The sequence below is a fragment of the Python bivittatus genome, unplaced genomic scaffold (genome assembly GCF_059951505.1).
Source record: "Python bivittatus isolate LINGU-HERP-01145 unplaced genomic scaffold, Pbiv_v1 ctg000980_np1212, whole genome shotgun sequence".
NCBI classification, from domain to species: Eukaryota; Metazoa; Chordata; class Lepidosauria; order Squamata; family Pythonidae; genus Python; species Python bivittatus.
The window spans coordinates 50,956,974-50,977,753 of record NW_028277125.1 but is presented as its reverse complement, the minus strand read 5'-3'; the positions used below and the strand labels follow the sequence as shown (position 1 = coordinate 50,977,753).

The 20,780-nt window shown below is 36.9% G+C and overlaps 1 protein-coding gene across 11 annotated transcripts in view; it reads right to left on the bottom strand.

Annotated features, from left to right (window-relative positions):
• Positions 1 to 3,614: 3,614 nt before the first annotated feature.
• PDCD4 (programmed cell death 4) overlaps positions 3,615 to 20,780 on the bottom strand; it is a 33,245-nt gene continuing 16,079 nt past the window's right edge. For 6 of the 11 annotated variants that reach the window (XM_025172221.2, XM_007436719.4, XM_007436721.4 and 3 more), the window contains exons 4-13: positions 17,116 to 17,415; positions 16,516 to 16,610; positions 13,306 to 13,419; positions 12,454 to 12,675; positions 11,011 to 11,108; positions 8,882 to 8,996; positions 6,743 to 6,850; positions 5,888 to 5,998; positions 5,318 to 5,457; positions 3,615 to 4,291 (exon numbers count right to left, since the gene is read on the bottom strand). In XM_025172221.2, coding sequence (XP_025027989.1) covers positions 4,231 to 4,291; positions 5,318 to 5,457; positions 5,888 to 5,998; positions 6,743 to 6,850; positions 8,882 to 8,996; positions 11,011 to 11,108; positions 12,454 to 12,675; positions 13,306 to 13,419; positions 16,516 to 16,610; positions 17,116 to 17,415 — 1,364 coding nt within the window. In that variant the 3' untranslated portion in view covers positions 3,615 to 4,230. The remainder of the gene's footprint in view (positions 4,292 to 5,317; positions 5,458 to 5,887; positions 5,999 to 6,742; positions 6,851 to 8,881; positions 8,997 to 11,010; positions 11,109 to 12,453; positions 12,676 to 13,305; positions 13,420 to 16,515; positions 16,611 to 17,115; positions 17,416 to 20,780) is intronic. The other 5 variants (XM_088132459.1, XM_088132460.1, XM_088132458.1 and 2 more) reach the window with 2 other exon arrangements.

Here is a 20,780-nt window from a genome sequence, read left to right as displayed (position 1 = left end):
TTTGTCTCACTATCAATTACAACTAAAAACCTTGCCCCCTCTTCTATTGCCAACCTTCAAGATATTTGTACTTTATCCATTTATACCAACCCATCTCACAATTGCGACGGGGGGGGGGGCAAGTACAGAATTGAAAATCAACAAAAAGAAAAATAATTTATAATCTAATAACAACACAATGGCACCAAATGACGATCTGTGTTTTTCAAACTTGGCAACTTTTAAGATGTGTGGACTTCAACTCCCAGAGTTCCGCAGCCAGCATGCTGGGCCCACACATCTTAAAGTTGCTAAGTTTGAAGAACACTGATCTAATTCAAACTATACAAAGCACAAAATCAAGTCGACCGTATGCTCCCTTTAGGCTTTTCTTTTGTAAGATAAACTTGCCCAGCTCCCTTAACTCGGCCTTAGTAGCTCTGTTCTCTGAATCCGCTCCAGCTTCTCCGCGCCCTTTTTACAACGCGGTGCTTGGACCCGACGTAGTACTCCAACTGCGCCCTAAACCATCACGAAGTAGAAGAAAAGTACTGTCTCCTCGTTATGTGAATTTTATAGCTCCTTTTTTCCTCTCAGCATTTCGGCCATCGATTCTCTGCGCTGCGCCCGTCGGTTGCCAAGAGTAACCAAGACTTTGCCGTTTCTAGCCAATATGGCGGCGCCCTGTCTGAGTCCGGTGCGCCGGTACTCTCGCTCTCTATTGTTCCCATGGTGGGCAAGGAATTCCGTGACGGGTGGTTCCCCGCGCAGTGACAGCAGTCGGTAGGGAGAGGAAGGCGCTGCGAGACGCGGGTGTGCGCGAAGGAGGGAGATCGCTGGCTCCAGATAACAGGTTTGGGAAGGCTTCCAAGGCTGAGCCCGGAGGGAAGACAATAGGGCGGACGAAGAATCACGAAATGAGTTGAAGGGGGAGGGAGGGATCTTTGCGCTGGACGAGAATGAAGATGGAGGGGAGGGTGTGGGAGGGATGGCAGCACATCACTGCCTTTGGAGTAGACGGCTCTTACCATTCCGCCACAGGGGAGCCCAGTTCGGTGCCGAAAAGACCGGAGCTGAGGAAGCGTAGGGGCGAGGAGTAATGCAAGGCTCGGACTCAGTGTACAGTGGCCGAAGAAAGTGTTTTTGTGTTTCTGGCTGCTGCAGCTTTGAGATGAAGCCTCATTCTAGGCACTTGAGTTGTGCAATTTTTGAGATGAGATTCCAGGCCCAAATTATTAATCGGAGCATTTCTTGGAAAGTCCTGAATCAGGGGAATTTAGTTTTTAATAATGATACCAAGTTGAGCAGACTAATACTACAATTTATCTTTACAGGAATTTTCTTATTTCTAATCAAAGATTTATGATACTACTTTAATTCTGTCACCTTCAGAATGTCTGAATCAAAATTTCGGGAGGTGTTGCCCAAGCACGGTAAGCAGCGTTTATTACTAAGAATGGAGAAAGCAGAATCCACCATAATGTTCTCAAGCCCTTTGTAAGATTTCTACACTTATTCTTTGCCTTAAGTCACATAACAACTGCAGAGGTCTAGTTTTACACTATATTACACACACACAATCTTATATAAATCTTGTATCACATGAAATAGCACAGTATTTATTTGCTACTATATATTAGTATGCACATTCTTCTGAGATTTATTCCCAACAGAGCTGTTTCCTTCCTAGAAATATTTAGTAAGACACCATTTCCTTTTACAGATGTAGTCTTTGTGGCATAGATGTGAGCCTATTTTGGATTTATAAGATCTAATTTGATTGATTTTGCTCCAATAGCAAGATTCACCAACTAGAACTTGATGTGGACCAAAGATTTTGAATCTGGCCACCATTTCTGAAAACTATACTTTGAACTGCAGAATTTTGAATGTAAGAATGTGTTTTTATTAATAGAAGCAACAAAATGGCTAGAGTTCAGAAATATTTGCTTTACCACAAATCACCCAGAGATTTTAGTAATTTAGTTTTGTCTCTGAAATCCCTTTTTGAAATAGATTTTGCCAGCTAATATGCTGTGACTCCATTTTGACAGAGAAGTTGGAAGGCATTACATTGGAAATCTGTTAATGTGTAGATTGTCTCATGTGAAAAATCATCTGTTCTGCAGTACTTACATATACCCTGTTTCTGATAGAACTGTCGTGCTTCTTGGTCGCACAATGCATAATACATACAAATGATTTTATTGGGATCCAGATAGGAACTGCAATATTTAAATCAATTTAATCAATATATTTGAATTGTGTCCTTTGATATTACTGGACATCCCATTATTATTATTTTAGGGATGTTAGCAGTTGAAGATGTAACTACCATGGTGTTGTGCAAGCCCAAGCTGCTACCATTAAAATCCGTTACTTTGGAAAAACTTGAGAAAATGCAGCATGAAGCACAAGAAACTATTCAACAACAGGAACAACCTGCACAGCAGTGTTCAAGATCTGTTTTTGTTCAATAATTCACTTATATGGATTATTTTCCTACTGGTGTACAATTAGTATATATAGCAATACAATTAGTTGTAGATAACATGATGAAGTATTTTTATCAAATACATTTTACATAGTTACATGTATGTGTTATAATTTTGTAAATAGTATCTGGAAAACAGTATCAAAATCACATTCAGCTTCTTCCTTTATAAGCTGCGTATCTTTTTATGTCAGTGGGATTTCTGATAAACATAAATACGATTATGCTATCAAGGGTTCATATATGCTGAACCATAAAGTGGTTTGCTTGGTTTTGGCTTAATGTGTTATATGAATACAGCCAGTTACTGCTTTTAAATCATGACTTAGTGCAGTGTGTAAACCAGGTTTAGAAAGTTCAAGAGTCTAAGACTGTTATTAGGGGCCTTATGATGTATTTCTTTAACACTCATCTGGAATATCTTCCTCACAAGGCACAAACTATGCAGTGAGAAAACTAAACAAAAATGTACTGCTCTTTGTGCATAAAGAACGAACATTTTAAGATGCTTTAGAAAGAATAGTCTGTCCCCAATGACAGTTATTGTAATTAAATTAACCTTAGGTATCATATTAGCTAGTAAGCTTCCAGCATTCAGGTCTGAGTATAGCAAAGGTATTTCTAAAGTGCAAACATGTTGCAGAAACCTCAAATGTTGTTGAAATTTTTAATAGTGGAAAAGGGAGTAGTATGCTTTCAGAGGCTTCCTGTTCCCAATCCCAGTCTTAAACTTCTAAACATTCAGCCCCAGCCCTTCTGGCAATGTTACTGGAAGAATTTCTGCGGCCCCACAACTGCTCAGGAGAGCAAGCTGCAGCCTCAGACCAAGGGAAAGTTGCCCCTAACAAACGATGTTGTCTGAAAAAGAAACAGGAGCATCAGACATCATGACTGTATATGATTAGCCTTGATGGAACATAGTTTACGACATGCTCCCAATGTACTAAATATATGTAAAAGATGAATTCTGTATTTATACATGTGCTATACGTGCACTGTGCTTGTTTATTCCCAAATTTAGTCCACTGATGAAATCAAGTAATGGTAAGAACATGTAGCACTAGAGCTCCTTTTAGGACCAAGGTGAGAGACTTATATATAGTTTAAATGTAAATGAACATGTGCTTTCAGAAGTTAAGAATCTGCTTCACAAATTTATTTCACAATACATTCTATCATAACTGCTCATTTTTCCAGTTTTGTAGAAAAAAAAAATAGATGTTCCAGCCACCATTTGCTGAATTAAAGACCAAATCAGTATCTTCCCCTGGAAAATGATGAATATATGTTTTGATCAAACTAAATTTCTTAGCTCCTTTAAAACAAAGAAATAATGTTTTTCTCTCTTGGCAGCAGCAAAATAGAGGTCTAGCAGCTTAATGTAACCCATTGCTTTGAATAAACCAGTGATTTTATCACAAAACACTGTCCTTGAAAGAAAGAAGTGGCAAGCAGGCATCAACGCAAAACATGGAATGATTGGATTGAATTTATGGCACTTAATAAAAGATTGCCTTGTTTCTGCAAATCTTCATAGAAATGTGGTTATTTGTTCTGTCCAACTATAGGCTCAGAGAAATGAAAGTTGGAAGATTTCTTGTGTGAACATAAGTTTATAAAACCGTCAGAAATTATTAGTGCCCCAAACAAGTGCATCTTTTAAAAATAAATGAACTGTGCTAAGCAACTATTACTATAGAATATATACATATATATTCCCTTTAAACATCTACAGCTGCAAGAGTTCATTCACATATTCAGTAGCTCTCAGCTTTCAGGCGTCCTCCATCTCCTTCACTTACAAAGCGTTTCCTTCCCCTAAAATAAAATACAGGTACAGTTTCAGTTTCAGCATCTCTACTAGCCTTTTATTTGGCTATATGAAATGTAGAACAGAGAGTTATCCATCAATCTGGGCAAAATTATACATTGAGCAAACATCTGATCACATGTACATCAGCTTCATACAGACTTTAATTACCAGATTCTCTGCTTGCAAGATTTAAGATTGGTGAGATGGAAAAAATACCTGAGGCAATCATTAAGCTGTGAAGAAACTCTTTCAAACATGATAAAGACTGAACGGAGATTTCAGAAGTAACACATTACTCCATAACCATATAAGAAGCAGAATAGTTTTAACAATTCAAAATTAGAAGTTAATTTACCCTTAATTTAATTACAGAACATTTCAGTGGCAGAAATGGAAAGAAAAATGACCAAACTCAGGAGAAGAGAATCTGGCAATATGTCTAGTCTTGCAATCGATCGATCAATCAATCAAATCAATCAAGATGCAAAGGCAGAAATTTAGTATCCTTAACGGTTTGAGTAAGAGAGACTTTGGGTATCTGCACTTTGTGCCTAGCTGCAATCTAGCAGTGCAGTTAAAGTATTAATCCAAGTAAAAAGAAAATATGAAAAATTCAATATGGGAAAATAAAACTCTCATTGCTTGTTTTATTGGAAATGCAGATTTTTACTATTTGTCATTGAACAAATAGTGAATAATAAGAGTCAGCATTTTGTATGATGCTGAGATTTTAGCAACAGAATATTACTGTGCACTCCTATAAATGGTTTTGTAGACAGTTTTAAACACTGTTCCACATAGTTTTGGACACAAAAATTGGCTATTACCAACAAGATATGAACAATCGTGCATTATAGACATTTAAATATTAGCTTTAAAAAAGGCTACTAAACTTTCTGAGACATTTACCACAAATGACTATTCACCTTAATAACTGAACTAAGGACCTTATGAGATTTACCTGTATCAGTTATTTCTGAAACACATGAACATAAATATACACATAAATACATATACTCTTAAATGTTTACCTGGAAGGACAGAGATCCCTTAATGGTTTTGAAATTATTCCAGCACTAAAGCATTCCTCTACAAACCGCTCAAGTACAGAATATGAATGTGGAACATCAAGATTAATGTCTGGGATTTCACGATAAACTCGTTCATAACCCTGCAACATCAGTATTAGGTGGAAATATTTAGGATTTATCTCAAAATGATTCTGTATAATGAGTCAATCTTGATGCTACTTTTGAACTTTCAATAAATAAATAAAAGTTCCAGAACACAGCATTTTCAGATAAAAGGGTTAGGGAGCAGGTTATGACAAAGATCTATGCCTAGTTAAAATGAACACTACTGACTTAGCTGTTCAAACACTGATTTGCTATGAAGCAGTTTCCCGTTATTCTTAACCTCTTTTAATGTATAATTTCAAATTGTATAACAAAGCCAAAATTTTGTGTTCTCTAATCTTAATTTAAAGCAGAACTGTTAATGCCACTTGGTGAATACAAATAAATGCAATCTACTTCTATCAATTAAATATTAATATTAAAATATTAATGGATAATACTTGGAAATGTATAATGCACAGTTACTCTTTTCATTTGGTCCATAGTGATGACAGCAGATCTCCAGAGAGATTTCAACAAACTGAGCATCATTTTAAAGTTTGTTTCTCCAGTTGATTCCAAAACCATCACAACTGCCTAAAATGTAAAATCAAAGTTAATGTTTAATTACAATGGTAGAAAGGTACATATTTTTAAACAAACACAACAAAATTGTTGCTGCACTACAGATTGGGCCCTATCTCTTCCATCAAGCTCAAAAAGAGGCTAGACTATAGGAGACTGGTGTTATCCAATCAACCTTTGTCATTCAGGTTCACTTTTGGCAAAAATGCACTTCAGGTATATAAAATATATGCATATATGAAATGTTTATAAATAATTAAAAATATATAAAAGAAGTCAGGTCAAGATTCCTGCCGTGTCAGATTCACTGGTCCACTTAGAATATATCAATATTCGCCTCCATTGCTAATATAACAACGCTTAACTGGCAGCTGCCTTCCATGATTTCAGGTAGTAGATGTTTCCATCTTACCTGCAGATACCAGATGCTGAACCTAGGATGTTCAGCATTCTTAGAGTTTGAGTTTGTAATTATATTTGAATAAGCTTGGAGAGGATCACTAATTGCAGAAAGCAACTTCTTTACAATGTCCTAATTGTTAATTAAAATAAGCTCTACAATAGTATTGATTATGTGGCCTAGGTTGCTACAAGAAGCATCTTCACACAAATTACAGATAGTATAATTGATATAGCACTACCTAAGGAAGTCTCAGTCTTTCCTCAAAAATACCCTTACATCTGTTGTATTGTTTGATTACTAAGGAATTTAACTTCCAGTGCCAATTACATTTTTATGTTTTATTCCTGCCTTACTTCATATACAAGTTCATGGTGAAAATGGGGTACTTCTAACTCTTGAAGACAACGTTCTGCTTCAGAAACATCTCCTGAAAGAAGGTACTCCTTCAACAGCATATCAATCTATTAAATTAAACAGATAAGACTATATTAGGTTAAGTACTAAATATTTTCTAAAACCTATAAGGAAGCAAAATATGTATCTACACTTCCATTTCATATGCAAATGATAAAAAACCAGAATCACAGAATACAAACAGTACAGAGTAATGCATATCTAATATATTTGCCCATTCATTATACACATACCTTCATACAGTCCATAATAGCAAAATTACACATTTTTCATTATGTTTAAGCTGTAGATTTCTATTTGTTTTGAATCTCTCATTCCCAACTTCCAAATAAATAAATATACAGGGTATACTAAAAGTCAGGTCCCATAGGCCAATCACAGTATGTTTTATTAATTTTATTATTTTTATCAATATATTTTATTAGTATTTTTTCAGAGAAAATGTTACTGTACTTAGGAATGTTCAAAGGTCATGCATCAAATGAGCAAGGAAGTATTTAGAAGAAAATGGCAACTAATTCAAACATTTAATGTATTTTTATATTAAAAAATTATCTATGGGTACACCATGTATATTTAATGGAAAGTGCATTAAAATTCCATTCTTTTAACAGTGGTTTATTCTTTTAAAAATCTCAGTATGTTGAGGTGCTACAATGCTGAGCATACAAAGGTCATTCTCTATACTAGGAACAAGGATAATTTTTATTTAGGCTGTCAACATATTTTGTATAAATGCATGCATATAATTATATCAAATATATAAATACCGTATGTGTATATATTAAAAAGTTCACTTGATTGCTTTAGTGCTCTCCAGATGTTTTCAGACTATAACTCCCAGAATTCCAGCCAACGTAGTCAATGTTCATGCTAGCTGAAAATTTGGGGAGCTGCTTGCAGCCCCAATACTTCTCAAAGCATGAGACAGAAGATGATTGTCTTAGCTGAATGCTATTTTTACTAACAGAAACTCTAAATTCTCAGGCCAAGGCCTTTTCCAAATCTGGTATTCAAAGATCATGTAGTAGTGGAAGCACTTCAACAGTTTTGAGAAATACTGGAAGCAGTTTATGTTCCAGATGAAACAGTCCTATTTCAGTACTGGACCACCCCAGTACATCTCGAACACTTCTGGTTTGGAGGATTTAGTTCTTGAAAATTCCAACCATATCCCTACACCAACATACAGAATGGTATGGTCTGGAGGAGGTTTAGCATAGTTTGGAGAAAAACAAAACACTGCTGAATTATCCAGAATGAAACACTACAATATAGCGTATGTCCCCCTGGGGCTGTCTTTTTGCTTTATTGTCAGATCTGGCTTTAGATGTAGGAACCATTAGGCACATGTTGCATCCAAACACACTGTGCCAATCCTTGACTGGCTGCACCATTACAAGCTGGAAGATTAGTTCATGTAACATCACAAATACATCCTGTGTTCTTTCCCTACCACCCAACTCACAGCAAGCAGCACAAAACTATTCCTGCTTACGATTGCTAGCTTGTTTTCTTCTTAAAGTTGCAGTAGAAACAATCAAATGTAACAAAGAAAAACATACAGAAATATAAAATGTCTAACAATTGTGCGGCTAATTTCCTTAATAACAGTTACCGCATAGCCAGTTAATATACTTCATACAAAGTTTGAAGTTCAGTTTAGTTTAAGTTTTGTAGTAAGGTGAACTAATAAGAGAAAAAAGATACAGTAGAAAAAACATTCAACAGGACTTGCAAGAAAATGAGGCATCAGCTGCTGCCTGATCTTGTCTCTTTGGGCAGCAGGTCCAAGTTACAGATACCCAGAGAGAGTGAACACAGAAAAAGGAAGCAGCAGCTACTTCCTAAAAAGTCATCTTGCTGTTCTTTTCCCCTTATACTTTCACTTTTGCAACAGTACTGTATAAGCTCCAAGCTCTGAGAAAACACAGAAGTAGAACAATCAATTACTACCTCCTTTGCCACTTTGAGTCAGGCAGCAGGAAGAACTATGCAAAGTAATGCTGCCTAAAGAGTTAGTGGACAAATGAGAGGCTGTAGAACCAATTGCAGATCACTGGGTTTTAATTAATTACCTCTTTAACAAGATGTTTCACAGACTGCTGCCCACCACCTGAGCCCCACACATTGTCTATGCGTTTTCCACCTTTGCTCATGCTCAGCAATACAGTAGCTCGATCCAAAGCAGCCCTATAAAGAGAAATTTATTACAAAGAGTCTCTTAATATGCAGAGCAAGCAATTTTAAATATGTAGATAGTCACAATTTTGTATGAAAATCTTAAATTACCAATTAGTTCAGACAAAGTACTAAAGCATCGTTTAGCACTGAGAGATGAATCTTGTCAATATCACATACTGTTGCAGTATGGCAAGGAGTCATTAAGAGTTTTTTCAGCTTTTAAACTAGGTGTAATTTGCCTTGCAAGGTATCATTCTGTTTCTTCTCTGGGCTCAAAGCACAAAGAACATATGAAAGTCTCCCCTCATTTTATTTTCACAACAACAATCCTGTTAGGTAAGCTACGATTAGAAACAATAACTGATTTCAAGTTGCCCAATGAATTCCATGGTCAAGTAAGGATTTTAACCTGAATCTTTTGATTCCCATCCAACATCTTAATCACCATAACTTCTTTAAGTGAAAACCAATCAGTTTTTATTTCTTTAACAAACCATGATTAAAGCCAAACATGACTTAGGGGAATATAATGTGTGAATTTAGTCTGCAGACTCTGAAACAAATCCCATACACCTTATAGTTGCTTATACCTATGTTACGAAGTTGGACTTAAATGAGCATCATCAATCTATAGTCCTAGAATACAGTTACAGTACCAGTTGAATAAAGCTCAACTCTTAAAGTCTTCTAGACACTATATAGAAGTGGTTTACCACTGCCTACTTCTAAAATGTTTTTTGACCTTTCCAGTGTGGCTTACATCTTTGGAATTTCCTGATAGCTTTCTCATCCATGTACTAACTGGCTCTAAATTTGCTTAGTTTTTCAAAAACAGTTAAGACTGGTTAGGTGATGCAATCTACTATGACAGCATCAAGAAAATTAGAAGCACTTTCAGACAGAGTGAAAGGCAGTGGTAGTTTTATTTTTTAAATTCCAGAATTGGGAGAAGCGTAGCACAGATCTCTCTCTCTTTTCCTTGCTACACCCTTCTCCCTTACAGCATTTTGATACAAATTTTTGATACATTTTCTTATATAGGTAAGTCAATAGAAAATTACAGAAACAATGACAACAGGAATATTCCAATAAGTTTTAATGGTCAGGAGACTGAACTGTTAACAGCAATTATGATCAGTGCTGGATGCAAGGATTCACAGTAGAGTCATAGGCACTTAATAAAAGTATTGAGGAAGCAGAGTTTTAAATAATATATGTGCTTGTGATCAAGTAAAAGTCAATCTTAGTTGAGTGCCGTCTAAGAGACTTCATCTCTTCTGTGGTGGGGGAAGGAACCAGTAATGCTGAGGATGCACTGGAATAACAATAGAAAAGCAGGGAGGGAAATTCAAGGATAGAGGAAGAAAATATGGAGGTAGGCTTGTCTGAGGATAGTCATGAGTAAAATAAGGGGAAATGAGAAGAGGCTTTTCTTCTTAAAATTACAGTAGAAACAATAAAATGCAACAAAGAAAAAGATAACAAATATAAAATTTCCACAACAATTCTGCTGCTAACTTCCTTAATAACAATTACTACGTATCTATAGTTTGTGGTACAGTCTGAAGTTCAGTTTAGCTTGGGTTTTGTAGCAATGAGAATTAGTAAGAGAAAAAAAATCTTAGATTGTATTCTTTAACCAAGATGAAAAACATTTAACAGAGCATATGATATATCTAAACCAGGCTAGAACTTTATTTTGTACTCTGAATTTTGCTATTATTTGATAATTTCATATCAAGACATCTTAAATTGCTTTGAAGAAAGTAATGTAGCATTTTTGCAATAATTTTCATACAAATCTAAATCAAATATTTTAAAATCCATTATCACTATCCCTTCCATTAAGTTATTTAATGCCTTTCTCTGTATTCTGTCTTTTAGCTATCACTGTTTCAGAATACCTATTTTCTTGCAAAATCATGAAAACAATCACATTATTTTTTCTTCATAATTAACATGATAAAGCATTTAAAAACTGGTATGTGATGCATGACTGAAACATGCAGGGCAGACAACTTACCGAGCCTGAACACAGTCCACAGTACCCTTGTAACCATCTATGTAACTACTGCATAATATTCCATCTCCAACTGATCTTGCAATAAACTGACCCACCAGCTGCCAAGAAAAAGGAAAAAGTTTTTCAGACCAAATTTGAGACAGATACAATACCAAACAAGAGTATACCAATAAAAGCGGGGGGGGGGGGGAGGTCTGATAAACAGAGGCTTTTTTTCCTTGCTGGGCATAGCTACATCCTTCACTCCAGGTAACCCCTCCATTTCCACCATTATCACCTCAAAACAAAAGGCAAATATATACATTTTAACTAAATTACTTTTCAGCTTATTTAAGACTACGTAAAACATCTTATTAAGCCATTATAAGATTTTGTTTGGTTTGGGCTTAGCAGATTGAACCCAGCTATTATAGTTTGTAAACCATCATTTATTAGTTTGTTTTATTATTTAATACACATGCTTGCATACAACTTCAGTCATTCCTAACTAATCAACCATGGCTTATTCAATATACTATTGTATTGTTAAACAAGTCATGGCTTAACAGATGCACATGCTCAATAATAACAATACGTTACTAGATCCGCAAGTCAAATCCTTCCCTCTCTCCATCTACAATTTAGGGACAGTAGTGGCTCACCAAACAAAGTTGATGAAAATGTTTTTAATATAAACCATAATTTAATTGCTACTAAACGTGCTTATAAAATGTTACTTAATATGCATTTGGAAATGCTCAGGTTAGAGGGAAAAAGAGAAGATATGTTTAAATTTACTCCAAGGTGTTTTTTGTCCCCAACTCAAATATGCAGGGCAAACAGAAGCAAATCTGTGTACTGTTAAAGGAGGGGGAATTCAGTGTAAGAGAAGAGCCAGGCAACCAGAATGAAAGTATTTTCATTTCAAATTAGCCAATTCAGTAGACTGTTTAGAAAATGTTTGCAAATAAATATAGCAAACTCCCTTTCATTCTGGTACTGCAAATAATTTTTCTGATTTTTTTAAAGTGGTATAGCATATATTTACAGTACTAAAATAAATTCTGAGAGGTTAGAATGTAAATTGTCACTAAACTTTGGTAAACCCAAACTAATACATCATCAAGCCAAACATAGTAAGACAGTGAGATGAGTAATAAGGGTATTCAAAATGTATGCAGGTGGGCTAATTATATAAGAATGTAATGAACGTTTGACATAATTTATACAACAGAATAATTTATACAATACATTTATACAGAAAATTTGAGATACAAACCATGATCTTACACCAGAGTTTACCTGCTGAAATTGGGCAGATTTGGCTGTTTTATCCATTTCAGGAACCAACACTTTAGTTGAAGAAGATTCTACTGTTCATATTTACATCTAAAATACTTTATTTCAAGTAGCAACACAGGTTAGGACTGAAGCAGCTATTAGCAACGGATGTGCTAAACCAACCTGTGGAGCTCTGGGAGTGTCCAGTACTAATTCCGGTAAGTCTCTTAAAAGTCTGTCAAATGACTTTTCCAGATCACATTTGGTGATAACTGTCCCACATAAATCAGCAAGAAGTTTTGAAGTCATTTCTCTGTGACTAGCCTTTCCCTCCAATGCCAATGACACAGCCAATACTGGAACACTATATTTCATTTCACCAAGATTGAGGTCTTTCAACATTTCCTATAAGAGTAGAAAATAAAATATCCTGTCATTTTAGTTTGAGTATTATAATTTGAGTATTCTACATAATGAGAATAAATTAGTTCAGAAGGCTAACTCTCTTACAAGGCCGTATTGTTGGAGAAAGTGTTTTGGTAAGTAAACTTAGCTGCTGGACACAATAATTTAGCTTCAAAATTTGTGGAATTCTTTATATGGTGGGAACAAGCAGAAGGTGATTTGAACTCAAAACAGGGCTCTTTTGAGTTCAGAACACTTTTGGGATGCTCAGGGGGGCACTGGGCCACCTCTAGTAAGACAGGTTAGTTGTCCTGATCTTGAAATAGACTGTTTCAAATTTGCAACTTCAAGTTTAAATTATTTCACACCCCAATAGGGACAAAAAACATATTCAACTGGACACCTATATTCTAAAGCAAGCTACAAGGCCTATTATTAAGGTTGGGCATCATAAGCTTGTTGTATGCCGTATCAACATGACAAAATCTTAAAAAATCTTATTTTTACTAGTACTTATAACAAATACTAAAATTATACAATAGAATCTAAGGGATCAAAATACTCCATTCTTCAGAGGCATTCTAAACTTCATTGATCACTGCCTGTTTTTGGAAAGTAATTTAGACATACCGCCACTTCATTAGTATCACCATGTTCAAAATATTCTTGAATTATTGGAGTTAATGTTTTTTCACATGCTCTTTCATCCAAAGGTAGAACTACAGTTTCATAGACACAGTTATCCTATTTCAAAGAAAGACAAAATACTTTACTAAAGAAACATATTGTGGAGATTAAGAATATTTATCTGATGAATGAATTACAGTTTCAGACACAGTTATGCTATTTCAAAGAAAGACGAAAATACTTTACTAAAGAAATATATTGTGGAGATCAAGAATATTTATCTGCTTAATGTAAGTGTTTATAGGCTTTCTAACCATTCTCCCTTTAATAATGGAAGTCAAGCTTTATCCAGTAATGTCATTACTGTCAATAGGTAAGACAATAACTACAGTTACATTAAATATACATGTATTTCACTATTAAAAACATTTTAAGTTACACAAATTTCAATGTAATATAAAAAGAAGACCCACAAATCTGTGTTCATAATTGTAAGACAGGATTTTTAAACTATGTAAACAAGACAAAGTAACCTAGTTAATATTAGCTAACTCATAGATGGGTCCACAAATAAAGCAGAATCAAAAACAAGCAGAACCATGCTACAGCTTAGTATGTAAACCCAGTCAATGTGATCTTCACCTACACTGCAAATCCCAAACTTGTCAGGAGAGCAAAGCAATACTGTACAACAGATACATCAAATGTGATTTCAAATTCCTGCATTTTGCTACTACAGTGGTACCTCGGGTCATGAACGCTTCTGTTCACGACCAATTCGGGTCACGAACAGCACTGTTCGCAAAATTTTGCTTCCGTTCGCAAACTCCGCATCGGGTGACGAACAGGATCCACGGCCATTTTCCCTGCTGACACATGTGGTCGTGGCTTCCTGTTGGGAGGGGGACTCTCCCTCCAAACAATAACCGCCTCCCCACCCGCCTTCCTGTCCTCCACGCCTCAAGCAAGGTTAGTGTTCTCTCTCCTCATACTGTACTGTACTGTACTTTGTGTCATATTTTTGTGGTTTAAAAAAAAAAAACATGGTTCAGAATGGATTAACCATATTTACATTGAACCTTATGGGAAAATTTGATTCAGGTCACAACCAAAATCGGTTGGCAACCAAATTCGTAGGGGTCAGAACGGATTAACCGCATTTACATTGAACCTTATGGGAAAATTTGATTCAGGTCGCAACCAGAGTCGCGGAATGAATTAAGTTCGTGACCCGAGGTACCACTGTACTTAACTGTTCATGTCACCACTTTGCCTCTCCTACCACCTTATTCTTTTGTGGCAAATTAACAAAATATACAGTTAAAGTCTATATAAAAAAGTATATATGAGCATTATCACAATTATGGGGCCAGAATAAAAGCTTTTATAAACCTCAGTGTTCTGAATACCTGTCCATCTACACATACAAATTTTAAAACAAAATAATTTTGTTTTAATTATCCCCCATCATCTTGAATGTTTTTAGTATTTATGTACAGGGTTTGTTTTTTATACTTGATTTTTAACTGATTATTTTAATTATTTATTATTTTTAATAATAAAGTATTTTTAATAAGTATTTTTAATTGTTGATGGGTTTTTGATTTTAACTGTGAGTCACCCATTGGGGGGAGATGGGCAGCATACAAATTTAATAATAGATAAAATAAATAAATATTTTGGGATCAAGGGTGTGCACATACTTTTAAAATGTGTTTAATACTGCACACAACCTAGCTTAGCTGATATCAAAAAATTAAACAGGGCTTGAACTGATTATTACTCAAATATGAGACCACCAACAAATATCAGGGCTGTAGGTTAAATTGGGAAGTTAAAGAAACATCCTGGGTGAAGACAGTGGCAAACCACTTCCTATTTTAGCCACAAAAACTACATGGATGTTCCCATGAAGTCACCAGGAGTTGAGGTTGACTCAAAGGAGTCTTCTTCTTTTTACAAGTGGGGACAAGGAGGGGAGTGAGCAGAAAGCAGAAAGTAAAAAATACACTTCTTCAAAAACTCATTCTCTTCTACCACATCAGGTATTAAAACCACTGAGTTTAATTTTAATTTACCAATTTTTTTAAAAAGAAAAAAGAGAGACTTTGCATTTAAGACAACAATACATGAAGATGAGGTTGAGTTAGGAGTACCTCATTAACTTTCCTACTACAGAAACAAACACCAAGGTTTGCAGTCCTATGAACCCACTTTCTACGTTATCTACTGTACTATAGCTAAATCTTTCAAAAACTACCTTTTTTCCTTTTAGGAAAATAGTACTTGAAAGAGACAGGTACCATGCTGGCATGTGATGTTTGCTAGAATTGTGAGGAATTCTGGATTGCAATGAATGTGTTTTTTGTACACTACTTATTCTTGCCCATTTGGCTCATCCTACACGAGGGGTTCCCAACCTGGGGTGCCCGCACCCCCTGGGGTGTGAGATGGAATTTCAGGGGGTGCAACAATTTTATGCACTGAGTTAAAAGCTTATTTTTTAAAATTCCATTTGTTTACCCACATTAGAAATTAGACTTCTTCATCTTCAAATGCGATATTAGTACTGTAGAGGGTGCGAACATTAATCAAACATTTCCTAGGGGTGTGGGGCATAGAAAAGGTTGCAACCCACTGTCCTAAACAAACCATACAAACAAACCAGATAATTGTTTACTGAGAATACAAGGATCAGGTTCATTCTTTGTTTTGGATTCTTCATCTGATGGAATGTTAGGGATTCTGGTTTATGTGACACAGAATACAAACCACACAAGGTTTCTGTCCAGTAAGCTAGAATTCTTCATAAGACTGTTTCACTGCAACATGAACAAATTCTGAGCCTTCAGTCACTATATTTTATGGAGAACAGAGTATGCCACTTACAAAAAGAGAGTTAAAGCAAATGCCTGCTATTTTAAGCAGCTTGAAGTTCCATTGATGAAACACTTATTTCCTCTACAGAAGCCACATAATCCTAGAAACAGATGTGGCTGTTTTAACAAGTCACAGACAGGTGCTAGTATTCATGTTCCTGCATCTCTTTAAAATCAAATCTGAAGCACTGCACAGCCCCATTATACATATAAAAATCACAGAGAAGCTCTGTATAAGCATAAATTAGTGCCACAGTAGCATTGCACAAAGTGGAGAACCAGAAAACAAGTACTCATCTTGAACAATCAAGGAGCAAAATAAGCATTTACTTACCTGGTCATCATCATAGTTGGGATCTTTAATATCCACTTCCTCCAAATCATATACTTGCCCTGGTGTTCCCCAAACACCTTTGCCTCCTGCACCACCTGGTGGGGGGTGAGTTTAAGACCAAATGTAAGAGCCAGATTATAATGTTCAGTATAAACTTTTTCTTATTATCTCACTCTAATATCTCAAGCAAATCCATTTCTCAAATATATATGAAAGCTTCAAAAATAAAGTTTCCAATTGATAATTGTTCAATGTTTTCTCAATTTGGACAAGATGACATGCCACAATTTCTAATAAATTAAATATGTTTGTTTTAAATCACCAAACGATTTAAATTAACAATGTCAATGTTTGTGAATATTAAAATTAGGAATCTTAACATTATCTCAAAGAATTCTAACACAAACACTAAACTTAAAATTTTAGATTTTCTTTTCAAATCTCTTTTCTATTTACAGTATCTTCTTACTGCTATGAAATAAATAAAACAACAAAGGACTGACATGAAGGAGAAGCAAAATAAAAACCACTCAAATCTACCATCCTCCTATTGCAATTTGCTAAAAACAAAAACAAAACAAAAAACCAAAATGCACTCACCTTTCTTTGGTAGACCCCTTCCCTTTCCAGAACGAGATCGCCTATCCAGATATTTTCCCTTTGGACTTGTTGGTACAATGACTCCACTTTTCAGGGCTTCACCATTATCACTCACCGAATCACCTCTTCCAGAGTCTCTAGAGGAATTTTTTCTCAGTCTCCTCTTTGCTCTGGCATTGATCTTAGCTTCATTAATAGATGTTGCAGGGATCCAGTTACCATTGATTTCAGCTTTTATTTCATCCGGTCCACCATTTTCCTCATCACCAGAAAAAGGAGTATCACTCAGATTATCCAGTTCTCAAAAAGAAACATATATATATATATACTATTAAACTATTCCTTTGAAAAGGACACAAACCTGAGAAAGAAACAAAGTTTTAGTGATGTTCTGGAGTACACTATAGTTATAATGGATGTTGACCACACAATTCAGCATAGTACAATTAAAATTACCTATGTTGCAAAATTACATTTTCTTGATGGCTTTAATTTCATGTTATGGATGAAATAAATATAGTAAATACTTGGATTGTTACTTTTGAGTAGATGAGGCATGACCTGAACATGGAGGACATTAATGTCAGTCTTTTGCCATGAACAAATCACTTCCTCATCAAACCACAGATCACAGATGCCCTGGAGCTACACAACAATGGAAGACTGGTTACAATAGTCCATTAATAGATTCCAAGTGCTCTCGGGAAACTTTCTGGATCTATTAGTTGAATTCCCCAACAATCTGGCGGGCATATCTGTCTTATGCTTGATTGATTCGTAGAACATGAAACTGGCTAGAGCATTTGATAAGATTGCTCCAAGGAGGCCTCTACCCAGTCATCAATCCCAGGCAACTCTTGGGATTACTGAGGAGCTGAAGGAAATGAAGTTACAGAAAAGATACCAAAAAGTCAGAAGTGGTCATAATTGAGCACTGGTAAGAACTCACATTCAAGCCTATACAATGGCAATAAGAATTTTTTAAAAAAAGAGGCAAATTCTTCTCCATCCTTATAGAGCTTACGTATTCCTGCCCAGTAGCCCTGTTCAGGGTTACTGGACCCTTCTGAAGAAAGAGGGCAGGAATAAATGCCCATCGGCACATCAGATGACTTTGTGGGTTTCTTGGCAGACAGAATCATATCCATACTGAGCCAGATGCCAGTTAGATAGAGAAAGAGTGAAGTAGTATCTTGTTGGGTAATCTAGGATTCTTCTGAGGTTATCTGTTGTTTGACTTCAACTACCCACGGGTTAGACCCTTGCCCCTTCTGGATCCTTTGGGTGGCTAGGTGGGATATGAACAACCAGTTCTCGAAGGTAATTAATGCTTCTATGAAGGACAGGATAATCCAGCTTGCTTTGAAGAAAATGGCAGCACACCCTCTCTTGAAGACCCAACTATGTTTTACAACTTTTACTCACTCTCTAACCTGCCCTTTTTGAGAAAGATTGTTAAGAAGGTGATGGGGAATCACCTACAGACAATCCTAAAGGAACTGATTATCTGGATTCTCTTCAGTCAAAAATCAAACCTGGCCATTTTTGATCCTGCTAGATCTCTTGGTGGTTTTTAATACCATTAACAATAGTATCCTTCTGGATTGCCTGTAAGAGCTTGGAGTAGGCAGACTGTTTTAGATAGTTTTGCTCCTATTTGAGTGCATGGTTCCAGCTGGTGGTTACACAGATAAATACTCAAGTCTATGGGAGCTCCAAGACGAAGTCTCACAGGGGTCTCTCCCATGTCCTTTAACAGCTGTATGAAACCCCTGGGAGAGGTTGTTTGTCAGTTTAAGTGAGGAGTCATCAGTATCCTGATAACACTTAACTAAATATTGCTATCCTAGGCCAAGCCAGAGGTGCCATGGAACTCCTGAACCAGTGTCTAGAGGCTGTGAAAATTTGGAATGGGCAAAATAAGACCACATTAAATCCTATCAAGGCAGAACTGCTAGTGCTCAGTAAGCATCCAACAACAGCCCCAAATAGTTATTCTGGATGGGGTTGTCAGGTTCGGTCAGCACGAGGTTTCAGGGAAGCACGGGGCTGCAGGGAAGCTCGCAACCAGACCACGCGGAATCCACCGGCGGTAGCTAGCGGGGAAAAGAGGAACCGAAAGCGCCGCTAATTAACGAGCCACCTGCGGCCAGCTAAACAGGAAAACCGCAGCGGAAGCTTTTAATTACGAACTGATAACGGCGCGAGCAAGCAAGGAACGGGGCCGCAGGGCAGCGAAACAAGATCGCAACGCAGCACAGAACCTGCGGTCTGCACGTAGCAGGGAGGGGCCAACCCAGCCGGAGGGGGACTGGCAATCAAGGACAATGGACTCTGACCGACCCTGCCATCATGAACGATCAGGGGGGACATTGGGGGGCCTAATAGCCCACAGCCGCAACGCGATCATGAGGCGGGAAAAAGCGCGGGAAGGGGGGAATATAACAAGTGATGCAATTGTACCAAGCCAGTCCTGGCTTTGCTTGTGACTACTACGTTACGCATGAGTAAACCTTCTTTGTGAACCACACGTGTCACGAGAGTTTCTCTGTCGAACGGGGCAAATCTCACAGGGGTCACACTCCCTCCAACTGAGGTGGTTCGTGACTTGGGGGTCCTTCTGGACTCTCAGCTCCTATTCAAGCATCAGGTGAAAAAAAAAGCCAGAGGAGCTTCCACCCAGCCTGGCTGATATGTCAGTTCCAATTCTATCTAGACCTTGATGGCCTGACCATAGTAACTCAAACCCAGATCACCACCTGACTGAATTACTGAAATACACTCTATGTGGGCTGCCTTTGGAAATGGCTCATAAGCTACAGCTGGTACAAAAGGGAGCAGCAAGAGTGTAGATGGGACAACTCCATCAATATGGAATAACACCTATATTAAAGTCACTGCATTGGTTGTCAGTAAACTTCTGGGCCCAACTTGAAGTTCTGATCGTTACCTTTAAAATCTTATAGGATGCTATACCAGGATATATCAGTTAATGCCTTGTCAGAATTCAATCTGCCCATTCGGATTAGTCATTTAAAAAAGGCCTGGTGAGTCATTTTGTGAGGTTCATGGGTATGGGCTAGACAACAAATTTTCTCTGTGGTAACCCACATTTTAAGGAACTCTTTCCCCCAGAGGTGTACGCTTTTAACATTCTATAGGCAAGCCAAAGTTGTATTGTTTCAGTGAACCTTTGGTCCCTACTGGTCCTAAGTGAGCATTCATCCTGGGTTTTATGATTAGAAATTCTGTGGACTGCTGTATACCACCTAGAGTTCTCCAGGACTGGGGCAGATTCTAAGCATTATACATACATAATGTGCATATATCAGAGATGCACATAACATGTCAAATTCAAGATGTTTCAAACTCAAAACATTCCATGCCAAACCTGAAACAGTCTGAGGCCAGAACAAGCTCTTCCAACTTCTTCAGATATGTTCCAAGCTTGACTTCCAGGGGAAGTATGGTGAACTGAAGACAGCTCTGCAAAAATGGAGCCAATGACCATGGCAAAGACCAAGGAACTGGTGAGTAGACCAGTTCTTTTCAACCTTTCCAGATAAGGAGAGGATGAGAGATTGCCCACATATGCTCCAGATGGCTGCTCCTCGTGAGGAGACTGCAAGAAAGCAGTTTTCCGCAGATTTGAGTGCAAGGAGATG